The following is a 24,548-nucleotide window of genomic DNA, read 5'->3' as shown; positions in this document are numbered from 1 at the left end:
TTTCCCTGATCAGGAAAACCACAAGCTGCAGCCCTGCTAACAACACAGCACATCGTTCGTGCAGGGAACCATGTGCAATGGGATCTTTTATACAGGTTTGCCGGTGGTCTGACACGGACAGCTCGAATAGCACAGGCCTTGTCTGGAACAGTCCCCACACCCTCCATGAGGTGTTGCCAGTGCTTGTTTGCACCTCCGGCCTTTTGGAGGCCCAAACCAGCTCCCTGTTGTGTTTTGTGCTCCTGTTGCTTTCCTTCACCAACCCCCTGCCTCCAGCAATGGCAGGATACGTATCACTGCCAGCACGGGACCGCAGAGCCCCCACCACGCTGTGGGGGAGATCTCAACCAGGGAGCACAACGTGCCTCATGCCTTGATACTCGCAGGGTCTCCCCACTGCAGATAAACCAACCAAGTGCCACACTGCTATTGCGAGGCATCCCCCTGTTTTCAGTGCTTCTCAATGCTTTTGTGACAGGATTAGTTTCTCCTTATGTTATGCTCCAGGGGCTGGCTCTCTGTAGGATTCGGTCAGCACCAGCCACCCTGCAGGGAGAAGATCACTGCACTTAGGGCTGCAGGGGACTGTTCTCTGTCATGTGAAACTGTACCCGTGTGGGGAGTATGCTACTGAATTAGAGGTAGCATCCGTTTCTTTTAAAGACACAGTTCCCTTGCTGGAAAAAAATAATGAAAGGCAATTAAATCTGTTAATGCTGTCCAGTACTTGGAAGATCACTAGATGAAGTGCTTAGGGACATGGCTTAGTGACAGTTGGCAGTGCTAGGTTAACAGCTGGACTTTGTGATCATAGAGGTCTTTTCCAACCTAAATGATTCTATGATTCAGCATATTCAGCACAGTGGAGACAAACAAACATACACGGTATGCTTTATATCAAAAACTATTTCTGAAATTTAGAGTAAAAGGCATCATTTCAATCAAAAAAAATTGGATTGTGAAGTGCAGTTGAGTCTCTGGCTGAAGAGTTTTGAGAAAAATCACCAGGATAGCTGTGGCAAGCCTGGATTAGACGTTGTTTTAAGACTAGCTCTGTGTCCCCAGAGACACAGGAAATTTTTAAGTTAACCCCCAAATCTGAAGGAATCTGCCTCGAATTCCCCCTGAGACAGGAGAGGCACAGCCTGGGGTCAGGGCCAGGGCCATCTCTGCAGCTTCCCCATCTGCTGAGGGGTACACAGCAAGCTAATTGCACTTGGTAGGCAAATGCTGACTTGGCCAGGCTGCAGCCCTGCATCTCTCTTCCACTGGGGCTCTTTTCCTCTGCAGAGAGAGCCTGCAGTACAGACAGAATTAAGTTATTGGCAGACTCTGCCAAACAGGTCTCCAGGGCTGTATCTATTACAGCGTCCTCAGGAGAGCCCCTTGGCCAACCATGCTGGCAGTCCCAGCCCTCATATGCGTGTGGCAGCAATCAGCAGCACAACCGCTGTCTGAAATGCCAGGAGAGAAATGCTCTCTCCTCAGAGAGCCCTCCTAGGACCCCTGGGCTTGCCCATCCCAGCCCACACCACAGCAGCAGAACCCACACCATGTGGCCCCCTTCCTTGAGCAGTCAGCACACAGCCGGGAAGGCCTTGCTCCCCTCCAGGGGCTCAAAGCCATTCCCCTCTCAGACACACGCTCGTTTGCACTGGCTTTCACAGACGCTGTGCATCCTACAGACGTGTGCAGCATGCTTGTGGTTCCTGGGCAGATATAACCAAGTAAACACCAAGCTTGGGGCATCGGGGCAAGCCCGGCTGCCCTGGCAGAGAGCTGTGTCCCATCTGGGGAGAGCCTTGGCCCGTTGTGCACCCAGGACCACGAGTGCAAAGCACACAGTGACAACCCATGGTTGGTTACCCTTCGTCTCTTGGTCAGCTCACAGCTAACCCATATTTGGAGTTTTACTTCTTCTGAATCATAGAAAATACATAAGTTAAACCAGTCTCTCAAACTATTCTTAACCTTCTCAGGGAAAAAAAAAAAAAAAAAAAAAAAAAAAAGACAATAGGGAAGTGAGAACTACAGCATTCCTGATTCTGGGAAGACACTGAAGTCATCAGTTCATGAAAGCATCAGGTCAGAAACAGTCCTGCCTCCATTGCCTGCCATGAAGAGGTGAGCATTGCCTCTGCTATTCTGTAATCCAGTCAGCTCTAACTGCACAAGCAACTTGATTCATATCCAGTGATCCCATTTACCACATTTCCTCCTCATCCCTAGTACCACCCCCCCGTCACTTCCATCCAGATTCTGCTCCTAATCATCACATTTAGTTTTTACAGACTGATATGCATGACCCATTGCAGAGGTCACAGCTGGATACTTCAAGGAAATAAGCATTTTTAAACAGACAAACTTGAACTATCCTTTAGTGCCTTTTTTTGTTGTTTTTTTAACAGATTTAAGTCTTTACATATAAACCAGTCCCTGGGGAAGTTTTTTCTTAACTAAATGAGATTGTGCCTTTAAAAAACAAAACAAAACACCAGAAAAAAAAACAATTCCAAGTTGGAAAATGGATTTATATGCCACACACAAACTGTAGTCCTCTACAGTGTAACAAAATATGCAAGCTTAAGCAAATTTACCACCTGCTACCACAGAAAGGGAACATGGTGGTATCCTGTTCCTAACAGAGCATCTCATTATAGCAGCTGGATGTTTCCACTACAGTGATTAGTGTGTATACAGTGTCGTGAGTAATTTCCAGTACTAACACCACCTTATATTTCATATACTTTTTCACTTACAGTCTAAACCATAATCGGTAGTTCAAGTAGTTTTTTGCAGGTTTGTGAAAACTCTCAGCTGACCTTGCACAGGCAAGAAGGAAAAAGTCCGTGTCATTACAACGGTGTTACCTGGCCTAACAGAGTAAGCTAATGCAGATATATTGGTATTGCTTCGTTTTGCCTAAAACCACATACTGCAACACAGGGTTAACGTACAATAATGCACTCTAGGTTACACCAGCAGAGAGAACTGGAGAATGGAGCACACACTATGGCCACACTGATTATACAGGCACAAATCAGAGACTGTTGGCTGTTTAGATGTCCTACTAATGAGGCACATGCTGCACCTTTTAGAAGCTGCCAGTCAGGCATGATCTTAGCTATCACCAACTGCAATAAACTAAACCTGGTTACAAAATCAGGATTCAACACATTACACAGAATCACTTTATCACATGACTACATGTACCGAGTTTACCTAGTAAAATTTGGTATAGAAATGGAATATGACTGCCAGCATAAGAAAGAAGCATCAGTCAGTTCCTGTCAGCTTTTCCTCACAGCTATTAAGACTAGTGTTTTTGTGTTTTTGTTGTTGTTGTTTTAATTATGAGGTCATCAATGTGTTTATCTCATTCTAACTGAACTGATCGAGTCATCTTCCTTTTCATACCCACTTCCTTTAATGCAGCTGAGGCAATCTTTCATGAATCTATTGTGTGTACATAAATGTGTATACAGTACGAGAAAGCATACAATATATGTATATATAGGATAAATATAATAGATATAAATGTTAATAGATTTTTCTTTTCCAAAAGTAAAGTCAACCTTCTATAAAATACATCTTAACAATAAAGACTATTATTATTCTACCAAATTCAAAAGCTTTCAAATGTGATTACATCATATTTTATGCAAGAATTAAGCAAGAAATTTGGGTCACTAAGAAAAGAGATATAACAGCTTTTATATATATATATTAACATGTACTTCTAAAGATTTTAAGGGCAGCCATGACCTAAAGCATCTCACAGACATTCAAATTCACTTGCCAGTTGAGGAATAATTACAACCACCAATTACAAAGAAAAGCAACATGATTCTCTGCTGGCTTTTCATTCAAATTAGCAACTAGAAACAGAGAAGGAACACAAAAAAACAATAGCCTAAACTAAACTAAAAGATCACCAATAATCCATATTTCTGAATCCCTCTGAACACGACTGCATTACTACAAAAGGCATTTTCTGATGAGTTCTTATTTTGAAAAGAAGGGGGGCAGTAGAGTCTAAATCCCAGAAAGCAAAGCAGAAGAAATTATCTCTTTATGGCAGTTCGTGGCAAGGAAGTGAATCATCTGAGGCAAATTAGAGAGTCCATTTGGAAACACTGATTCCAAGAGCACGGTGGGACTGCAGACAGAAATCTATTGGAGCAGCTGCACTGGCAGAAATTTCAACCTCCACAAGCACGTAAGCCTGAAAATATTATTTGCAGTAATTCTGATGAGTTTTGTCTGGCTAAGCAGCAAATTTTTATTGTGGAAAGGACATGCAAGGGAATTGAGGATATATTCTCTACGTATTTCTCACATGGAACAATCTCTAAGTCATTCAAAAATTGTACTATAATTTCTTTAAGTTTTGAATTCCCCTTCCCTCAAACTTAGCAGTCTACTCTGCCCAGCAAGCTACTGCATACCAAGCTTGGAGACTGCTCTTAGTATGTTTAGAACTAATGCAACAACAATTAAGGGACGCAAAACCTCCTGCACCCCACTCTTCATTACAGAGACCTTAGTTATCTATAAACTACTTCTAAACGGTGTCAAAAAGATAACTAAGAAAAGCAGGATCATGGACAGGATGTTTGAATTGCTACAAGGGGATACACACTTTCAACAAAACTCCTGGGAAAGCAAGTCTTCCAGATTCAAAAAAAAATGTATATTTTGCTGCTCTCTAATAATTCAAATGACCACAAATGACAATTATTATTGCAATTAAAAGCAGCAGTGATTTTAAGTGATTTTATGGACTAAGAAGGAAACCAATTCTATGCTGAAGAATTTACTATCTAAACAGACAGAACAGAAGGAAGGTACAGAAATGGCCTGGGCAAACAAGAAGGCTATCTTAAGTCATGTCGCGCACATTATCTTCATAGTTGCTTAACTTTTCTCCTTTATTCATTAACAACTCTTTCCTTCACAATGACTCCTGGTGTTTCTCATTACACATTCTCACAAGCAGGTAAGCAAAGTCATTCTGTAAGACAGAATTAGCTCCGCATCCATCCATCATGCCTATTTATTTAGCCACAGCGAAGGCTGGCAAACCAGAGTCACAAAATGGCTGATCAGCAACTACCTCATTTTACCGTAAGAACTGAACCAGGGAATTGATCCTTGGGATATAGCAGCCTTTGGGATTGGTCCTGCCCGTTCGAACACTCCCTGTTTCCCCCATGCCCCAGGGATGTGGCAGCTCTTGCAGCTGGCACAGCTTCTCCAGCCACCCCAGTGAAATGGCAGGAAGGAAACCAAAGGGTGGCTGCGTCCGTGGGAACAGTCCCAGGGCTGCTGCAGCCCACAACAGCTCCTCCTGCCTTCCTTTCTTTTCCTTCCGCCAAGGAGGGAGAGATGATGGCAAGCATTTTTTCTCAATTTCCCTCAGGTGCAAGTCAGAGGCAAAAAATGCAAAAGGAAGGTTTAAGCCTTTACAGGAACAATTTGGGAAGTTAATAGCTTGAGAATGGAAACCCAAATCTCATATGTCATATTATTTACTATCAAAAGAACAATAATAATGTGTGAAGATGAGAGACTGAGACTTACAGACTGAGGCTTGAGTCTAGCTGTATTTTACAGTACTTTGATTTACTTATAACATAACTACTAGAGAAATACCAGAATCCATACTCTGTTAGGCAAAGCCGGAGCTGTAACATCCATGACTTTTTTTTTCCCCTGCAAGGTAGGACCGCACACCGAACCACTCGTCTTTCTTTTTGCATGTGACACTGAAACCACTTTTATTTGCACTTCAAACAAGCAAGACAAAAAATATGATTGCTTACACATATCCTTGAACTCGCTTAATTTTCAGATGTGGAAAGTTGTCTTTCTCTAGATAATATCATCTTTGAAAGCAATTGTACAAATGAAAGATTAAGTCCTCATTCTTTTAAAACAAACTAATGAATTTTCAACTATGACAGACAAGAACAAACAGACCATTTTCTTTTAAATCCATTTATAATCTATGAAAGAACATTCCTCGGTGACAAGTTTGCATTGAAAAGGAATTCACATTTGAAAAGCTAGAACAAAAAGAGATGCTTGCAAATGTTTTTTAAGCATCAGAGTCAAGAAATATATAAATGGGAATAACTCTTTCTCATATACGGAGAGCACCTGTATTCTGTAATGAATGTGAGGGGTCTTCAGGAGATCACAAGCAAGATTCAGATTTTGCAACACTTACTGTTGCTGCTTATAAGAAATAGAGCTAATTAAGTGCACTGACTGTAGGATCAGATCTTGAATTATTATGCTAAAAATGTAGGACAAAAGCATTTACAATACAAAATACATAGCACGTTTACACTGAGCATACATTATGTTTCTCTGATAAAAAAAAAATTCTTGTGTTAATCTCCTCAAATAATATAAATTGCTTGCATCAACAAACACAGTACAATTAGCTTGTTACCCTTAAACTGAGTTTAAAATAAGCAAATTGTTTGATGACTTTGATGTTTTCCACCCAAAATGTGCTGGCTAATTTTTCCATTCCAGTTCCCATTCCAATCTTTTAACTGCCTTAATCTCCTGCCCTCAGATGTTGACCTCGTAAGAACAGAGGTCATAGGTTAGCACAGACAGACCTCGAAAGATCTGGACTATCAATTCATGCCTGAAAGATTTCTCTTCCACAAAAGAACCACTAAAAAAGCAAATTCCAAAATCCAGCTCCACAAGCCGTATAAAATATAAACTTGTTGATATGTTACACTCATAGCTATTCCAAAAAAGACTGGATCTTTCATTTCTGAGAGATACAAAAAATAAGCAGAACCAATGGCACCAACACAGAATAATGATTTTAACTTCAAAGATAAAAAAGGAAAGCTCTAGACAGGAGAGAACTGAGAGTCAGCATCTTTAACCATGGATATATGTTTTAAGTGGTTGTAATCAACATTCTGAAGTAACATTTTTCCACAGCAGGCATTTTTAAACACAATTTGTGTTCTTGTAAGGGTGAAAGTATAGCATAGCTAACTGAGAAAATTAAATAGCACCAGTTTATATGAATGTACTGATTATTAGAGAGACTACTCCCTCATTTTCTTGCCATACAACAGATTCTTTGCTGCTTGTTTGGACAATGAGCATAGAGCTCTCATTAGGAAAAAAAAAAAAAAAAAAAGGAAAAAAACCAACATGCCAGACGTTTCTTTTCTATGTGTAAATGAAATGTGTAGATTGTAAGGGAAAAACAATAACTTCAGGAGGCTCCAGTGAGTTAGAAACACAAGGGTAGCAAGAACGATCCGTTTGATAAAAATATTTCCGAGCTCCAAGTTAAATTTGTAAGTTACACAATGTACATGAGGACAAAAATTCTAAAACTGAAGTGATTAATCATACTTGCACATTTAATAAAATTAAATCCCACTGAAATCCTTAATAAAAAGCAAATTAAAATTCTGTGGATTTTTTTTTTTGACTTAGAAAAACTGAAGTGCTTAGCATATTTTAATAGAAGATGTAGGTACACATTCCTAGCACTGACTATGCAAGCAGCTAACCATGATTCCCCCCAAAATACATCATAATACAAAAACTTGGAAAAATGAACCTGATCAACAAGAAATTAAAGATTTTTCATATACTCCTAGAGAGAGGTGATTTGGGACAACTAAGGAACAATAATGTAAATAAAATTAACCCTTTCAAAAGGTAAATAAATAGGATTTTTCTCTACATCTGAACTATGTACAATTTCTAATCCTTTTGACAACCACTGATGATTCCCTCCCGTTGAGGGAAGAAACAAAACTGCCTAATTTTAGAGAACAATTAATCTCATTATGCAGACACACTGACACACACACTATTCTCTTTGTTTTGTGTTATTAGTTTAGCACAACAAAAAGGCAGAGGCACTAATTTTCAACATCAAAAAATCTGAAGTTGAATTTGAAACTTGAAATATTTCAACTCTATATTGGTCAGAAGATATCCATTTATCATTGAGGAAATCAAAGCGTTCTGGTTAAACTTTGATGCAAAGGCTGTTGCAACATTAATTGCAGACAATGAAATAAGAGCAGTCTGTGGTTTGCTATTGTTTTCAGAGCTGCCTGAAGTAAATTAAATGCTTAGCATTTAAGCTGTCCAACGGCTAAAAGAGTAAAACTCCAAGTAACTTCTGGGCTAAAGAAAGCCATTCAGCACAAGACCACTGCAATTTAAATCAATTTTTTTACTTTCAACTATTCATTGTAAAAGATATAGTGCCAGGAGACTCAATACCAGTAAGATTATAAATGAATGGAGATCAAAGAAGAGAAATTGTTTAGCTCACTCCCATATTTCACAGTGACCCTTCACAACTCTTTCCTCCTTAACCATTCCACGGGTCTGTTACTGAGCAAACCCAGCTCCATCTACTTCATCAATACTGCCAGCCTCGGCTGGCTCTTTCTCCAGCTCTTCCACAGACACCTTTGTTCTTTCGTGCATATGTGCAATTTCTTCAGTGAAACCAGTCCCTTCAGCCTTCTCCTACAGTGCCACAGTATGGTTTCAAAGAAAAGCCAGCCCAAATCCCCAAACCTAGCTGCTAGACAGAATGGCATTCATGCTAACTTCTACCTGTTATGTACAAATTCAGCATTGAAAGAGCAAGAAATATTTTATATTGTAGTAACTATGAACTATAAGATGATGTACTAGGTCTCCTACATGGTCTCTTCTCATTTACTGCATGAAATGGAAAATGGTCATTGACTACTTCGTCTTTAGCCTACTTAATTCAATGCCTGGACTCATACCTATATCCACCTAAATAACACAATACAGAAGTATTGACTTTATTCAGTCCAACTGCATGACATTCAACAAGGCTAAGCGCTGGGTCCTGTACTTGGGTCATAACCCCGTGAATCAATATAGGCTTGGGGAAGAGAGGAAATTCTGCTGAAAATCTGCCTGGCAGAAAGGGACCTGGGGGTGCTGGTCGGCAGTCAGATGAACATGAGCCAGCTGTCTGCCCTGCTGGCCAAGAAGGCCAACAGCATCCTGGCTGTGTCAGAAATGGTGTGGCCAGCAGGGCTAGGCAAGTGATCAGTCCCTTGTATATGATACTGGTGAGACTGCACATTGAATATTGTGTTCAGTTTTGGGCCCCTCACTACAAGAAGGATATTGAGTCACTTGAGCATCTGCAGAGAAGAGCAAAAAAGCCTGTGAAGGGAATAGAGAACAAGAGTCATGAGCAGCGACTGAAGAAATTGGGGCTGTTTAGTCTGGAGAAGAGGAGGCTGAGGGGAGACCTCATTGCTCTCTACAACTACCTGAAAGGAGGTTGCAGCAAAGAGGTCTCTTTCCTCAGATGACAAATTATGAGGTATGAGGAAACTGTCTCAAGTTGTGACAAGCAGGGTTTGGACTGGATATTAGGCTGAATTTCCTCATGAAGAGGGTGGTCAGGCATTGGAAGAGGCTGCCCAGGGAAGCGGTGGAGTCCCCATCCCTCGAGGGATTTCAAAGCTGTGTAGACATGGCATGAAGGGACATGGTTTAGTGATGTGACTCCGAAGGTCAGGTTGATGGTTGGGCTTTATGATTCTGAATGTCTTTTCCAACCTAGATGATTCTATTTTCATGTATTGCAAATATTAATCATTTTGCAATGCATCTATGAAATTGTGTGGGTTAATTGGTCTCAAAGAGATGCACAGGATTCTGGAGCACAAGAAAAAAAAACCAAACCATTTTCCAGTGTAGCCTTATTCTAGGTGCCCAAATTGAAACAGAAAATAATGTTCTACAGAGCCTGTAGAACACTATTTTATAGCACCCACTATATACAGGGCAAAGCTGAAATCAAGCAACTTTTACAGCTGGGAGTATTTGATGGTGCTGCAAAATAAAATCCAGATGCGTCACATTTGTTACCAGGTAAATGAGGAACACACAATAAGCAGACTACTGCAAGAAGTCCCATTTAAGATCAACACTCACAGATATGCTGAAACCTCCTCAGCTGTCACACAGCTACAAAACAGGTGCTCAGTTCCCACCTCAGCTTCAGCTCCTTATATATGAGCTTACAGCAATTGACTTACAGCAATCTTTCAAAAAGGGAGGAAACTTTGATTCAAATCAGACCTGTTTGCACTCCCTGATTATTTCCCTATCATCTTTTAGATGACAATTTGGAAATTCAGAAAACCCGTATTTCTCATATTGACAATATTTTCAGTGGTCTGGCCTCTTACCCAAGGATCCCAGATTGTCCTTTCTTCCTTGAGCTCTTCTTTTTCCTCTCGTTACTGACCTCCCCCAAGTCTAACTTTGATTTCATGTCCCTGTTCCTTCCTAATCTCCTCACTATTCATTGTCCTTGCAACAGCATCTTGTCTCAGTCACCCAGTTTGAAGGATCAGACATCACAGGAGAGTCCCTTTTTCAGTTCCACTTTCTTCTCTGAAGAACTTCCCATAACCAGAAGATACAAGTGCAAGTTCCCATTTACTCCTGCTACTTCTGGATGGATAATGCCACATAACTTGTGCAGGCGTTGTTTAACCTGGTACTTTTATTTGGCCAAAATAAGCTTAACTTTCCTGGTGTAAATATGCCCTGAAAACCATGTGTTTTGTTCATTTTTCATGACATGTGCCTTATTACCTGTTTGAGAAGCACTCCAGCACACTGTAGGCACACTCATAAAGGTGGGGGGCACAGAGGGAATAACAGCAATGTGACTGCACCACCACTACCGAGATGACTACCTCTGTGACACATTCATCTTACATAATGAGCTGCTGAGCTTCTTGACAAAATAAGATACTGAAGTAAATGCACATTTTTACATGATTCATATTTAAGTAGGTTTGATTTTTAAGTGTCAAGGACAGAAACATGAAGCCACAGCTAATAAAAGAAGCAGCTGCAGCAATTTTGAATTATATTACTGCACAGACTTTATTAATTTGAAATTAAAGGGCTCCAGAACTTTTATTCCTTCTGAAGAGCTTCAGATTCATCAACAGAGGTAAACCAAAGACAACATTTTGGGAATACCTCATTTAGCAGGTAGGCTATAATTCAGTTTTTTCCAACTTTTAAGTTCCTGACTAAACAAGCCAAGATACATGGTTTTTTTTCCCCCATCATCTGTAACCACCATTATAATCTTCCTTTTGTTATATACTAACTGTGTGCTTTGAGTATGTTTACCAGGTGATGCTGCAGTGCAACCCATCCAGAACAGCACGGAAATGCAACCGTTTTCCTAAAATAAAAGGAATTTGGGACTGCAGTATTTACACTGAACTTTTTTTTTTTTCTAGTGAAATATAGCAGATTGTATGAATCTTTTAGAAGACAGTTTGTCCTGCTGCAAGCAGTTCTGTTCTCAGCTCATTGATAACTATAGAGGATCACATGAGCAAAAATCAGTACAGTCAGGATCAGCATCAACTTAAAGAGAAATTTCCACAACTAGGAAAATCTTTTCAAATAATACCCTCTTCCCCACTCCTTTCAAAGCACAGGCTCAAGTATTTACTGAACTGGCCCCTGAAAATGCATACACTTTTTTTCTTTGTTCTGTTCTGCTTTAAAGTTTTATGTTACTATAGTAGTAAGAAACCAAATGGAGAAATTTGAATTAAGGAAGTTATGCCTGATCTCTGTTAAGTTAAGCAAAATTCCCAAACTCTTCCAATTCTTTCTTGCTTCCAAATTCCTTGAGATATGGAGAATCACTACTACAGGACTAGAAAAGCAGTTGTTATCTGTTTTGTAAAATCTTCATTCCTTTCTTCTTGAATTAACAGTAGTATGCCCTATACTCCGTGCAAGATGAGCTCTCATGAGATGACAGGGAAGTATGTAAGAGTATGTTTTCCAGTAGAGAGATCTTAAGTGTCTTCTTATTGAAAGAAACATGAGTTCTTTGATTATTTTTTTATGAAGTTGTTATGAAGTTGAAACACATACAAAATCTAAAACCAAAACATTTTTAAATCTTCTGCTTGCATAAGGTGTCCAACCCATTAGTTATGTGAGTTAGCTTCTCCCCTCTGCCTCAAAATTCCCTCAAAACAAAGAAACCCATCACCAGTAATGCATGTATTTGTCCCACTAACATTAGAACAAGCATGTGCTACGCTCCAAAAAGGTGAGCAGGGTATGAAATATCATCATAATCCTTCAATTGCAATAGGATCTTAGCAGCTGACCATACCAACAGAAAAAAAATAAATTGGGATGGGCAAAAAGGTTACCCCCTTTGTTCTCCTACATGTTGCAACTTCATCATTCATGAAGCAGGCTCAGGCCTACCGTAGTTTGCACCTTGGCACATTAAAACAGTTTAACTGTCCATAATACTCTTTGTGGTGATTTGCTTGCCCAGACCTGAAGTTAAGACTCCAGTGTGATCATCAGGTGTACCTGTACACCACAGCAAACGCCTGGATATATGCTGGTATTTTACTGTAAATGAGAGACAGCTCATCCCTTGATGAAAGTGGGTAAAATCCTCACAAAAACACAAGGCCTGAGAAGACATCCAATTACAGAAAATATTCTGCATTCTGAAAACAGTGTATGTACTTAAGAAACCCATCTGCTGTGCAGGGACAGCTTACTCTACGTGAGGCTGTGTAAAAATGACACCATCCTACTCACTGCATCTGTTCCTTGTACATTTTTGGAATTGTATCTACTTACTTTAGCATCAAATTTGGATTTCTTATTACAAACACTATGGAAAATTTGGGGCCTATTTCTTCCTAACTGTACACTCATACAAACAGATACCACAGACAACTTTATCCAGACTCTATTCTGTTCTTACTGCAAGCTTCTAATGAAGAAAATTAGGTTTAGATATCACTTGGTGAAAACTGATCAAACCTACCACCAGGTTGCCAGCTCTTGCTTCAGCATAGACATTTGCATTTGCCTGAAGCACATGAATAGCCTTATCAGAAGGCACACAGGATGGAAAGGAAGCGTGTATTTTAGTGTGTTTTGTTGATTTCTGTGTCTACCTGCAAAGACCAGTTCCTGCCTTCACCTGAGAGATTAGGCTGAAGCTCTCATGGAAGTTCAAGAGCAGCCCAGGATCTGAAACAGCCCTTGCTTTCGAGTTGCCTTGTAGTGAATTTGGTAGTTAAAAAGTTGTAACACAAGAAAACAGCCCTTTGAACGAATAAGGAAATGCCTGTATTGCCAATCAGCACACTGCAGCAGTGTGCCTGGGTACCCCAAAATAACTCTAGCTCACCTTTGTTTAAGAGGCATTGTAGCTGATAAAGGACCAAACCAATTTTTGTAGCCTCTATCTAACTGTGGGCACTGGGCTTTGCAAATTAGATAAGGTTCTCTAAATCTGAAATTTGGAATGTTATTTCCTAAGTGTCTTCTGAAAAACAACACGGTTTATTGTTATAATGCATATATAATCATGTACAACTGTAATCCTTTCTACACCTAGCCCAACGTTTGAATATTGATCTTTTGGCTCAACATCCTGGCTTGCAACAGCTTGAGCTACGGAAATAGGCAGGAAGAGAAAGCCATCATCTTTTGAGGAAGCAACTCCTGATGCTGTGTGATAGATCTGGGGGTAGAAACGAGGCAAGCGAAGGCTTTCTTGCTTCTGAGAGTTGAGGGTTTCCGGCTTGTTCTCTTGCTCTGGGGTACTTATTCTACCACAGCTCCTACATCTGGCATTTCCAGAAGACTGACATTTATGCATACCCTAGCACCCTTGGCTGGAGATGAAATCATGCCCTACAACGTATGGTCCAGAGGTGCTGTGTGCTATATGCACTGGTCAGTGGCAGTTGTTTTGTCTTTCCTCCCTTAAGCTACCACCTGTCTTTTGATGAAGAAAATACCCAGTTTTGGAGATCTGATTCTGTTCTCATCGTGTTGGACACACTGAGTCCTGGAGGCATTCCTGTGTATTTGGTATGCTGCAAGTCTGCGGCTGCTGAGCTCACTTAAACACAGATGGATGCTTTAGAGATTTTAACGAGGGCTTTCTAATGAATATATTCAGTAACACTTCTCAGAGGCTTGTAACTTAGACTTGGATGGCTCTGCACAAAGACGAGGAAAGATTATCCCCCTGCCCTAGAGATCCATTTCCATGCCAGCTTTCAAGCCTCTGCTCCAGAACACCAACTGGCAGCTATTTGAGAAAGTTTCCTATTTTTTAACTCCATTAATGAAGCCCTCTGGTTTTACCCCAGTCCTGTGAAAAGCTGGACTGCTGCTAAACCTTCCAAAAGAGTGTCCAGCCTGAATAAAGGAGCAAATATGGAAAACTTTGTCCCTAATGATTATAGTCCAATAAAGTCATAAAACTGTATAAAAATACCAATAGTGCAAAACTCTCAGGCTTTATTATTATTATTAAAATCTAGCAGTATCTTGCTGCTCCTGTTATGAGCAGTTCATATTAGTTTGGTGGTTTGTTATAGCAAAGTTAGCAAGTATGAAAAAGAGGGTCATTTTAGAAAGCACATCTCTGACTGGTCTTTATTCCCCTTCATTGTCTGACAATGTGTGAATTTTTAACTGTATAAAACTCTAAGAGGAAGTTGCGTCCAGCTCTCCTCAGGTACTTAAAGTACCATCTAATCATCTCTTGCAGATTGTCGATAGTGAAGAAATGCCTAACACACTAAATGCCAGGGATGGAATGCCAGGCTCCCCTATTTCTTGCAGTCTCTCCTTAAGTACTTGCTCCTGTTGGAAAAAAACATACTAGGTCACAGGGACCTCATTTCACATGACAGTTTTTATATAAGGGAACAAAAACCATGGTGGTCTTTGCAGTCCCCTGAAGTTAAGAGGTGTTTCGGACAGCACTGGAAAGAGAAACTAAACATGCAACAGAATCTCTGGGAAGCTGGGAAAAAGCAAACAGCCAAGAAAATACCCTACACTTGAAAAATGGCAGAAGGAATAATATATACTGGAAAGAAATTCTTATGATCTAAAATTAGGTGAAAGACAGGGAGGAGGAGATGCTCACATTTAAACTTCAAAATGCCACGCTCATGTAAGATCCTTTTGCAAGGCTGCATTTTAAAGAAACGTGCATGAAAGCAATGCTACTTCTGCATGACTTCCCTGCCAGTTTGCTCTTTAGAAAAGGGCAGAACTGTAAACACCGTCTACCTAGGAGAGAAGCAGGAAAGTTCAGCCCTGTGACAGTTGGGTGCTGACACCATTTTGTCGGAGGGAACAGCTCTCCGAGCTTTTCACCCCCTCTCCGCACAGCTGCTCTCTCTCTCACTTCCTTTGCCCCGTTTCACACCAGTGCCCCTCGATGCTACAGCAGGGTCTGAAGCGGGTCCCCGTGGGACAGATGTCTGCTGGGGCTCACAGGGGGGCACAGACAAGAGCAGGAGTGGAAGTGCCCCTTTCTGAAGGGCTCTCCCCATCCTCCTTTGCCCCACTGTCTTCTAAGTGCAGGTTTTATGAGCTTCTCTAGTTTCCTACCAGGTTGGGGCTCTCCTTCACAGCCTGTATCACCCTGATTATTCAAGTATCCATCACAAAAATCTGCTCAGCTCAAGCCATCAAAGGATTTTCTACAAAAATTAAATTATACACTCGAGTACGATTTATCCAGCGGGGATGGAATTTGATATAATCTGGAGTTTGAAGTGACGTTGTATCATGTAACTTTTGTTCTTCCACTAGCTCTGCTAGTCCTGCTAACTTCAGTCTAAATGCTCCCAACAGCACACCACATCGCCTTGGCCCCTAACAGCTGTCGGTGCAGACCATAAACTTTTAAAGATGTCGTGGTATGCAAGAAAGACTTATGATCTTTTTATAATCTAACTTCAGATCATCTGCAGAATGTCTTCAGATATTAAATTCATTTTCTGACTCAGACACAAGCTAATTTTAAGTGACAGTTCATCAGGGAAGCATTTTATTATTTGACTATAGCCCCCTGCCTCAAGTGGCTGTGTTTCAGCTGGAGGTTTAGAAGTATGTTTTTCTCTGTTTGAAAATATGCTTTCTGTCATGTCTAAAAGTTACTGGCAAATACCACTTATTACATCTTAACACAAAACCACTTATTTTCTTGTTGCCTCTCTCTAGTAGACGTCTACATTGGAAAAAGTTTTTGAAGCATTGCATCTGTGCTGCAGTGCTCGTTACTGTATAGCCAACAGAGCTAGAATATGTGGCTACCTCACTAGCCATATTCCTAGAACAAAATTCAGCATTACAGTCTTTTCAGGGGAAATGTTTCAGTAAGCTCCCTCATTTCCAACAGCTCTCAACTCCTTTCCTCACACTTTACTTGCAGGGCCATGCTGTAAAACAAGTCAGTGAAATATCTCACATCAAAAACAAAATCTCACAACATACAACTTACTGCAAGTTTATGTCCAAACCACTTGCTGGTACAGTTCACCCGTGCCAGAAAGCATCCCTGCCACAAGTGTGATGTTAGTAGAGGGTAGCATAGGACTGAAACTTCAATAACTGAAACTGGGAGATAGAGCTACACCCTTAATTATTGCTTTCTTGTCCTTTCTTGCTTGATTTTCTTGTTTCCATTTTGTTGTTAATAATTCAAACAAGAAAAAAGTTTGTCATCCTCCTCCCTCTCCAAAATGTTCCACTTGAACTAAGTACCAATCCAAGTAGATACAACATTACAGGCACTCTGCTGAAGAAGTATCCAGATCTGAGTTTCCATGAGAAATATTTCCAGATACTCAGTAATATCTCCAGGTTCCAAAGATAACCCTAGCTTCTAGTTCTGTGAACATCACTCATCTTTTAATGTGGTTCCAAAGATCTGCAGATAAAAATTACTTAAAACAGACCACGGTAAGGAATATTTTCCCAGCTATTTGTAAAAAAATCTTTGTTTTATGTCACATACAAACATTGAAGTGTTTGAAAAAAAAAAAAAATAAAAGAAAACCATACTTGCCCCTCTTCCAAACCTTATTGTGAGATGGCTGGCTAGGTTCTGATTTCATTTATTCTACTCTAAATCAAGATTTCATGGACTTGTCTATGAGTTACGGAGCAGCTGATTAAGGCGTGAATTCAGAGTGCTTTATCTTTTTCACATCAGCTCCCGGCGCTCATTCTTGGAGAGCAGCACAAAATACTTTTGAGTGAGCTCACTGTCAAAGCCGAGCAAAATGCACTGTGTTCAGCATGTGTTAAGGGTTCCTAGGAAGGGAGGGAGCTGCAGCCTGTCCTAACACACTGCTGCACATCCAACCCCTGGCTGCCTTAGGTAGACAAGCCCCAAGAGCTGCCACTTTGCATTTACACTGCAATCTGTGAGCTCTGAACCTGGCACTTGCCAGACTTGAACCCCAACTGGGTTTTGTTCAGGTGCTTCCCCTCCAGCCCAGATTACTCTTGGTATCGTGAAAAAACAATACGGAAGACACATGGATATTACAAAAGCTTACAGTAAGGTCTGGGAACCTGAGGCCAGCAGGCTGCTTACGGCCACAGTTTCATTTCATGCAGGCCGCAGAGAATTTCCCTTCTCCATCCCGGTACGTGTCAACGTGCAGGCTGAGAAATATGCCTCAGTGGCCTGTATAGCTGTCAGCAATTACAGACCTTTCCCCTGCCTTGTTATAAACTTCATGTGGCCAACAGCAATGTTGAGGGGGAACTATTAACATACCTAGGTCCCCACAGCAACAACGTGCTGTAAATTACAGAGAGACCGAGTCTATTGGGGAAATACCACAAAATCTACCAACCAGCAGTATTTGGTAACCTCAGTGTCATGGCTTTATATTCCCTCCCTTCACACACTGCTGCTTTTCCCTTTCTTTTTCCCTCCTTTGATTTCTCTAACCACTTCTGCTGTTCTTGCCTTCTACCCTAAATCCTGCCCACACCATTAACAACCATGGGAGCCATTTAATAGGAGCCACTTCAAACCATGCAGCCAGTCTGGGCCTGCACGTTGTTACACTGATCACGTGGAAAAGAGAGAAACACCAGAACACGGAATTAACTTTTTATAAACGGAGGTGGTTTTCATAGCAGAATAGAAATCTTAAAGAAATTTTCCACTACACACGTTGGAGATGCACTTTGTTATTGGCTAGGCATTCAATTAAAATTATTTTCCTTGATGCAAAGACACTGCTCCTCATCAGCTGATAACATCAGCACTACCTCAGGGAGTTCGAATTTCAGGCTTCTTTGGTGTCTTACCAACTTAAGCATAAAAACTTTTAAGGCAGAAGTGAGTTTTTCCCCTTCTTTTCATATTCAAATTCATTCAGTGTAATTTTTATTTTTTTCCTTCTTTAAGGGCAGATGAACATGAAAGGGTACATTGTCTCATGGATTACCCCTTTACGCTGTTTTCTGGTGAAAATCTGCTCAATTTTGTCTATGCTTTAGCTATGAAAAGATGTCACCAAAAGCAGAATTCATCTCCCCTAACATTAGAGACTTGTAAAGGAAGTATCTACAGCATTGGAGCTAGGATCCTTTTGTAATCCATGAAGAGAAACAACCACAAGGCAAGACTCATCCCATATATTTTAGATGCTTACCTTGGATGAGTTACATTCTGAAAGTATTGCTTCCTCTGCAGTTTGTTCAAATCCCTCTCTCCTTAATATATTCTCCTTAATAATATCTCCTACATATTATTTTTCCTGGTCTATTTACAACCTATTGAAAATTTGCAGTTTTTGAAGTAGGGATTGTCTTCCTTCATATATACATGTGCAACAAATAGAACAACAGTATCATGACTGCATGACTGCTGCTTTTATTTACTGCCATGGTACAAAACATCAATAATGATAATGCTATGAATATTGGAAGCCTATCTTCAAAAACAACAACCAAAAAAAAACGAAGAAGAAGAAGAAAAAGGTTTCACAGCCACTGCATGCAACACAATGCTGAGAGGTCAGATATGGTGACCAACTAAATAGAAAGCTTTGTCCTGCTTACAAAGTCTCCCCTTGTTATGGTTATGGACTCTGATCTGTTACACAGCAATAAATTTTATTCATGGTATTTAGCTTTTACAAAGAAGGTGAAAGAAGGACAACTATCATGTTGTTTCCAGCCCTTAATTAAAAATAAATAAATAAATAAATCAGGGGGAAAGAGAAAAATGGGGGAGAGAGAAACAGGCTTTTTAATAGATGTGGGTACAAGTGGAGTTCACCTGCATCAAGCAAAGGCTTCTGATCCTGTTTCTAGAGATTGGGCTGGGCTTCCAATTCAGGTGACCCTCTCCTTCCCAAGCTATTATTTGTTTCTGAATGTGCAATGGAAGAGAGCCACCTCTAAGTCATGCTGTAAATCCAACACTGCAGGGGAAACTCAGCTGTTGGGATCTTCTGCATGGGCTACATATTCACAGGCTATGTATTCCCCCTGATATCAGTCATGACAGCTATTGGGCTGAGAAATGCTGTGAGGAAAAGAGATTCAGGTAAAGATGAGATACACTGAAACACAAGAGTTTTGGGGCAGGAAGGCTGTCCTTGGGGAACCAGGAGTAGGTAACTTCACAGTGAAAAGGAATATGGAACTTCTTCAAGCCATCAGGGGCAGAAAGTCAGATTGATGCACTTGTGTAAATAAGTGCATCTCTGGTCATTAAACTGTAACTGGTAAAACTTTATTACAACGCTTGTTCAGACTACCAGCCATTACGACTTTCAGAAACTCTTGATATCCCTTTTTTTTTTGAGTAAAAACAATTCATCAAATAACACACACACACCTCATAACTACTACTTTCAACCTTAACTGCAGTACCTATGCTTTTTTCTCTACAGAACTACCGATGCACAATTTAAAACCCCACCACACACAATAGTCTCCTTAGCATGCACAATTCTCAACTAAACATGACATTACTTCATCTGTATTCAGACTGACCTGTCTTCTCAGTCTAATAGCAGTATTTTCAAAACAGCATTACATTCCTTTGCAGACTCCCTCTAATTCAATGAAACCTTCTCAAGGAAAACCAATCAAGTGGGTGATTTATGTAGCTGTATAGGTACAGCTTAATAACCTTAATCAAATCACTAGGCTGAATGTAAAAGCCAAATTTACATAGAAGGGCTTCCTTTCACAAATGAATAAATGCTGAAAACATAACTTCAAGAAAAACTTGCAAATAAAAAAAAAAAAAAAGAAAAAAGAAAAAAGAAAAAAGAAAAAAGAAAAAGGCAAAGTAAGGTAATTACCTATCTCCCTTTGGTTTTCTTTTTTGTACTGTCTTCCCTTTGGGTCGTCTTTCACTTCCTAAACAGGGGCTCCCACCAGGGCCTGTTACCCGTATTGATTCAAGGCCTTTGGAAGATTTCTTAAAAGTAAATTCCACTGGTTCTCCTTCTTTTAGGCTTCTAAATCCTTCCATGTAAAGCTTGCTCTGTAAATAGGAAAAATACTCTTGGTTACCATTGCCTTCAAAACAATATTTACATTCATAATCAACAGGACAAATTTTCTCCTGCCTACTATCCTGGAATACATACAGGTTGAACAACAGTTTCCTCTACGTGAGCTAGTGGATGATACTGCAAATTGTAGTCCCAGATACACTGAAAACACTATTCAGCACTAAACAAGTAACAAGAATCTTTTTTCAGTACAAACAAAACTGAAATAGTATTTTCCTTTTCTGTGTTGAATGTTGTTGAGCTAAGAAGGCAGAGAAAATGCTGCATCCTTAAAATCCTAAGGCAGCTGTAAGTGAATAGGCTCTTTTAATGAAACGGAAAGGGAGCAACTGTTCACTTCAGAGATAATTCATTTTATGATAAAAATTATCATCATTCGTATTCTTTATATCTGTGATACAGCTCTGCCCATCTGAAAACAAATCAAATATACAATGAACACCAAAGACAGGAGAAAGGCACTCTGGGCAACAAATTGGCCAACTGAAAAGGGCAATTCAAATATCCCTAGTGAGCTGCTAAATTTCTGTTCACTACCCAAAAATCTTACCTAGTTATCACGATACAGGTATAGATTTGTATTTTCATTCACAGAAAAGGAAATCATCGTCACCAGAACAAGTGAATTAAATACTAATACATCTTCTGAAACTATACTGTAGCAGCAAAATCTTGGACGAGCTGTAATCAACAGGAGCTCACCACGGATTTTAATGTAAAGAAAAATTTCCCCTCAGTTCCTATAAATTACATATAGTAGTAAGTCTATATTCCAGGACCCATGTGATGAATTAAATAAAATGATCATCAAGTTAAGTTAGACAATTTATTTTATGGGAAAAAAGATAGAACAGTAGACACTAGATGCACTACACATTTATTTTAGAAGTTACACATTACGTAAGTGAGATCAGAATTTGCACATTACATGAGTGAGATCAACTGGATTTACAGAGAATATTGCCAAATCCCTGTCCATTTCCAAATACTTTCTTCTTCTTTTTTTTTTTTTTTTTGGCACAAGAATTATGAAACACGTCATCTTCTTTTGCTCTTGAACTCATAATAGCAAGAAAATTTATCTGGATTGATTCTTACTCAGCTTTCCAGCACTCATACGTCTGAATCGTGGAGAAAAGGAGGGAGCCTTCACTGCAGGTACTGTCCCATTCAATTACACGTCAAAACAAGCCAAGTGACACTAAACTGTGTAAGTCACATCTACTCCCCCCAAGTCCAACTATGGAATGTCCTGAAGTCAGGCTGCAATGCCTGACATGGACACCCTGTATCCATGTTATGGGCACGGGAGGTCTGCAGCACCATGACACGGTTTCTGAGGCAGTTTGAGCTCAAGCTGCCTTACAAATCTCATTCCAGATGTTCAGGGCCATTGCCCCTGATGTCTGCATGGCAGTCTCTCAGAGACAAAAGGGGCTGAGAACAGAAGTTACACAGGCTATCTCAAAAGGTCCCTTCCAACCTAGACTCTTCTGTGATTTGGAAGTCTTAACCTGCAGCTGAATTACACCCAGTAAGGCTGGAAAACAGGATTTCTCTTCCTCGTCCTCCAGCAGTTACCTTGGGGAACTTGTGTCAACTTCTCTCCATCCCAAGAGATTTCCCTCTTGGGACATCTCTAGAAAGTCCACTTCCCACAGCACTAGTAGACTAAATTAAATATTTCTAATTAAATATTACAAAATAATTGGGAATATTTATTTTAATGAAACCACGTCAAAGCACACACACATCTTCACTTCAAAAAACCCATGTACCAGACCAGCTCACAGTCTACCCAGCAGCAACTGTTCGTAATATGAAATTAAGAAGGTTCGCTTGACAGAGGGACACAGTTGCTTATAATTTTTCCAGCAGTCAAATGTAAGCAACAACACAGCTCAACGGGTTAGAGCAAGGCTATTTTTTCCTTACCCAGTTATTTCAAGCAGATAAACACAATCCTGTATTTTTCACTAATACAGAATACGGCATAGATATTTCTGTCTTTTTCTTTAATTACAACTTAATGAAGACATAGTTAAGTCTACAGTAAGGCTTTTTCCTTTCCAAATCTCATAGTTTACAAAACAAACACCAAGAGGTTGACATCTGATATGCACATTACGTCTTCTATTTTACTTCAAAAGAAAGAACTTATCCAAACTCATACTAAAACAAGGTGTGTTAGTCTTCTTAAATGTTTTTATTTTTTTTCACATTTCACTTTTAGCAACGAAACTTTCATTTCCAAACAAAGCACTATACTTTCAAGAGGGTTTTATGGAAAGTATGTTTAAAAGCCAAAATTATGGAACAATCATCGTGCTTTCATAAGTTATGCATTATGCAAGTGTACATTTTTTTGAATATTCAAAATATTCAAAATAATGAATAAATTAATATTTCAACAGAAAAGGTTAAAAAAAACAGTCCAAATGACTTGCACAGTACCCTCCTTTAATACACCTCAACAGCTTATCAATGCTAATAGATGGATTTGGTGTTCTTTGACTTATTGTGTAAACACATACTATGTTGTCAGTCTGCTCATGGGGAGATACTCTGGGTGCAATAACAATTCAAAATCATCATGAAAAAAATGCTGTTTGAAAACCAGAAGAAAAAAAAAATCTAGACCCCTTAAGTTAAGAGCTCTTTTCAACTTTTCTGAAGAGTTGGACAAAAAAATGTCTGTAAAGTTGATAATTTAATGTTGGGAGACCTAACTCAGTATTTTCCTCACATTATTTAAACAAATAAAACACACACAATTAAAAGCAGCCAGAGTTTCAAGTCAGTGAACCATTTCTAGAGCCCTGAATGGGGTGTTTGGGCACACTGCCAATGAACAAAGGGAAAAACTTAAAAGCACCATGCTTTTCCCCCTTTCTCTCTTTCAACTGTCACAGACTTTGCTGTTATTTTTACCAGAAGTCAATACAGTGGTTTCAGACAGGAGCTTTTTTTTTTCTTAAAAAAAAATATAAATAAAAAATAACACTGCCAGTTCTCTGTATTTTTTAAAGCCATCCAATTATTTCTTGATGTTTTAGCCTGTAATGTGAAGTCTCACACATCATTGTCACAAGCAACAGCTTGGCCCAGAAAGCTGGCAATTTCTTAAGAGTATTAACAACAACAACAAAAAAATAAGAATGAAAAACCCATGATGACAAGTTCTTGAAAAGCATTTCTTAGTATGAAGCAAACCCCAAAATATTATGAACTGTATTATCAAGACCATCCCAAAGAAAAATACCATTTCCTCAGTAGTGTCAGGGAGTGCTTGAAACACTCACCCGGCTCTACAAAAGAAAGGAAGTTTGGAATTAAGGCTCATTACAGGGGTCTGATCTCCTCTGATACATGTGCATTACTTTTATTAACCTGTCTGGAGGGATGGGAGAACAGGTTCCCAGTAAGCACCTCCTCTGTGCTTCTTTGTCATTTTGATCTGGGATTGCAAAGAACTGCTGTTGTAGGCATGAAATTCTTGGGGGGGTGGCAGCGGTGGTGTTATTCAGTGGAATTTCGGCTTAGATCATTTATTTTCTCTATCTCTCATTTCTGCCCCTTTTTATCTAGTGATTGATTGATTGCTCGGTACAATGACCAGATGCCACCAGTACGCTGGGTTTCACAAAGTAAGAAAACGGCTTTCCCTCCAAAATTATCTACAATTAAATCCAGACATGAAGAAAAGCATATCCTGAAGCCCCGCCAGGCTAAAGACTTTAAGAAATTCTCTCCAAAACATCCTTGCCCAGTGTCATCAACCTCTGGAGTGCTTCTGAATCTTCTATCGCACAGAGTAAGACGAGACAGAGGTGAAACATTTTACATGGGACCTACACCAGTGCTCTCACCCACACTCGCTCAAGAACAGAATTGCTGTACAACGTAAATCTTAGGGGAAGTGCTGTGAAACAACGTAAACTGCGTGATACAAGGGCTGCTGCCAAGAGTACACGGAAAAGTTCACTTTAGGAGGTTTGTGAAGTTAATACATTTTTGCAGAGGGCATGCTAAAACAAACAAGAAGTCCATTATACAGAACGACAGCCTCTCGAAGAGCAACGT

At 39.8% G+C, this 24,548-nt stretch overlaps 1 protein-coding gene across 3 annotated transcripts in view; it reads right to left on the bottom strand.

The window, feature by feature from the left end:
- The window catches only part of LIN28B (lin-28 homolog B), a gene marked incomplete at both ends in the record, with an annotated part of 83,966 nt that overhangs the window by 19,499 nt on the left and 39,919 nt on the right, over nucleotides 1-24,548 (bottom strand). For all 3 annotated transcript variants that reach the window (XM_082758081.1, XM_082758083.1, XM_082758082.1), the window contains one exon: nucleotides 20,250-20,434. In XM_082758081.1, coding sequence (XP_082614207.1) covers nucleotides 20,250-20,434 — 185 coding nt within the window. The remainder of the gene's footprint in view (nucleotides 1-20,249; nucleotides 20,435-24,548) is intronic.

The sequence above is a fragment of the Aythya marila genome (genome assembly GCF_965140915.1).
Source record: "Aythya marila genome assembly, chromosome: 3".
Lineage (NCBI taxonomy): Eukaryota > Metazoa > Chordata > Aves > Anseriformes > Anatidae > Aythya > Aythya marila.
This window is presented reverse-complemented; position numbering and strand designations above follow the sequence as displayed.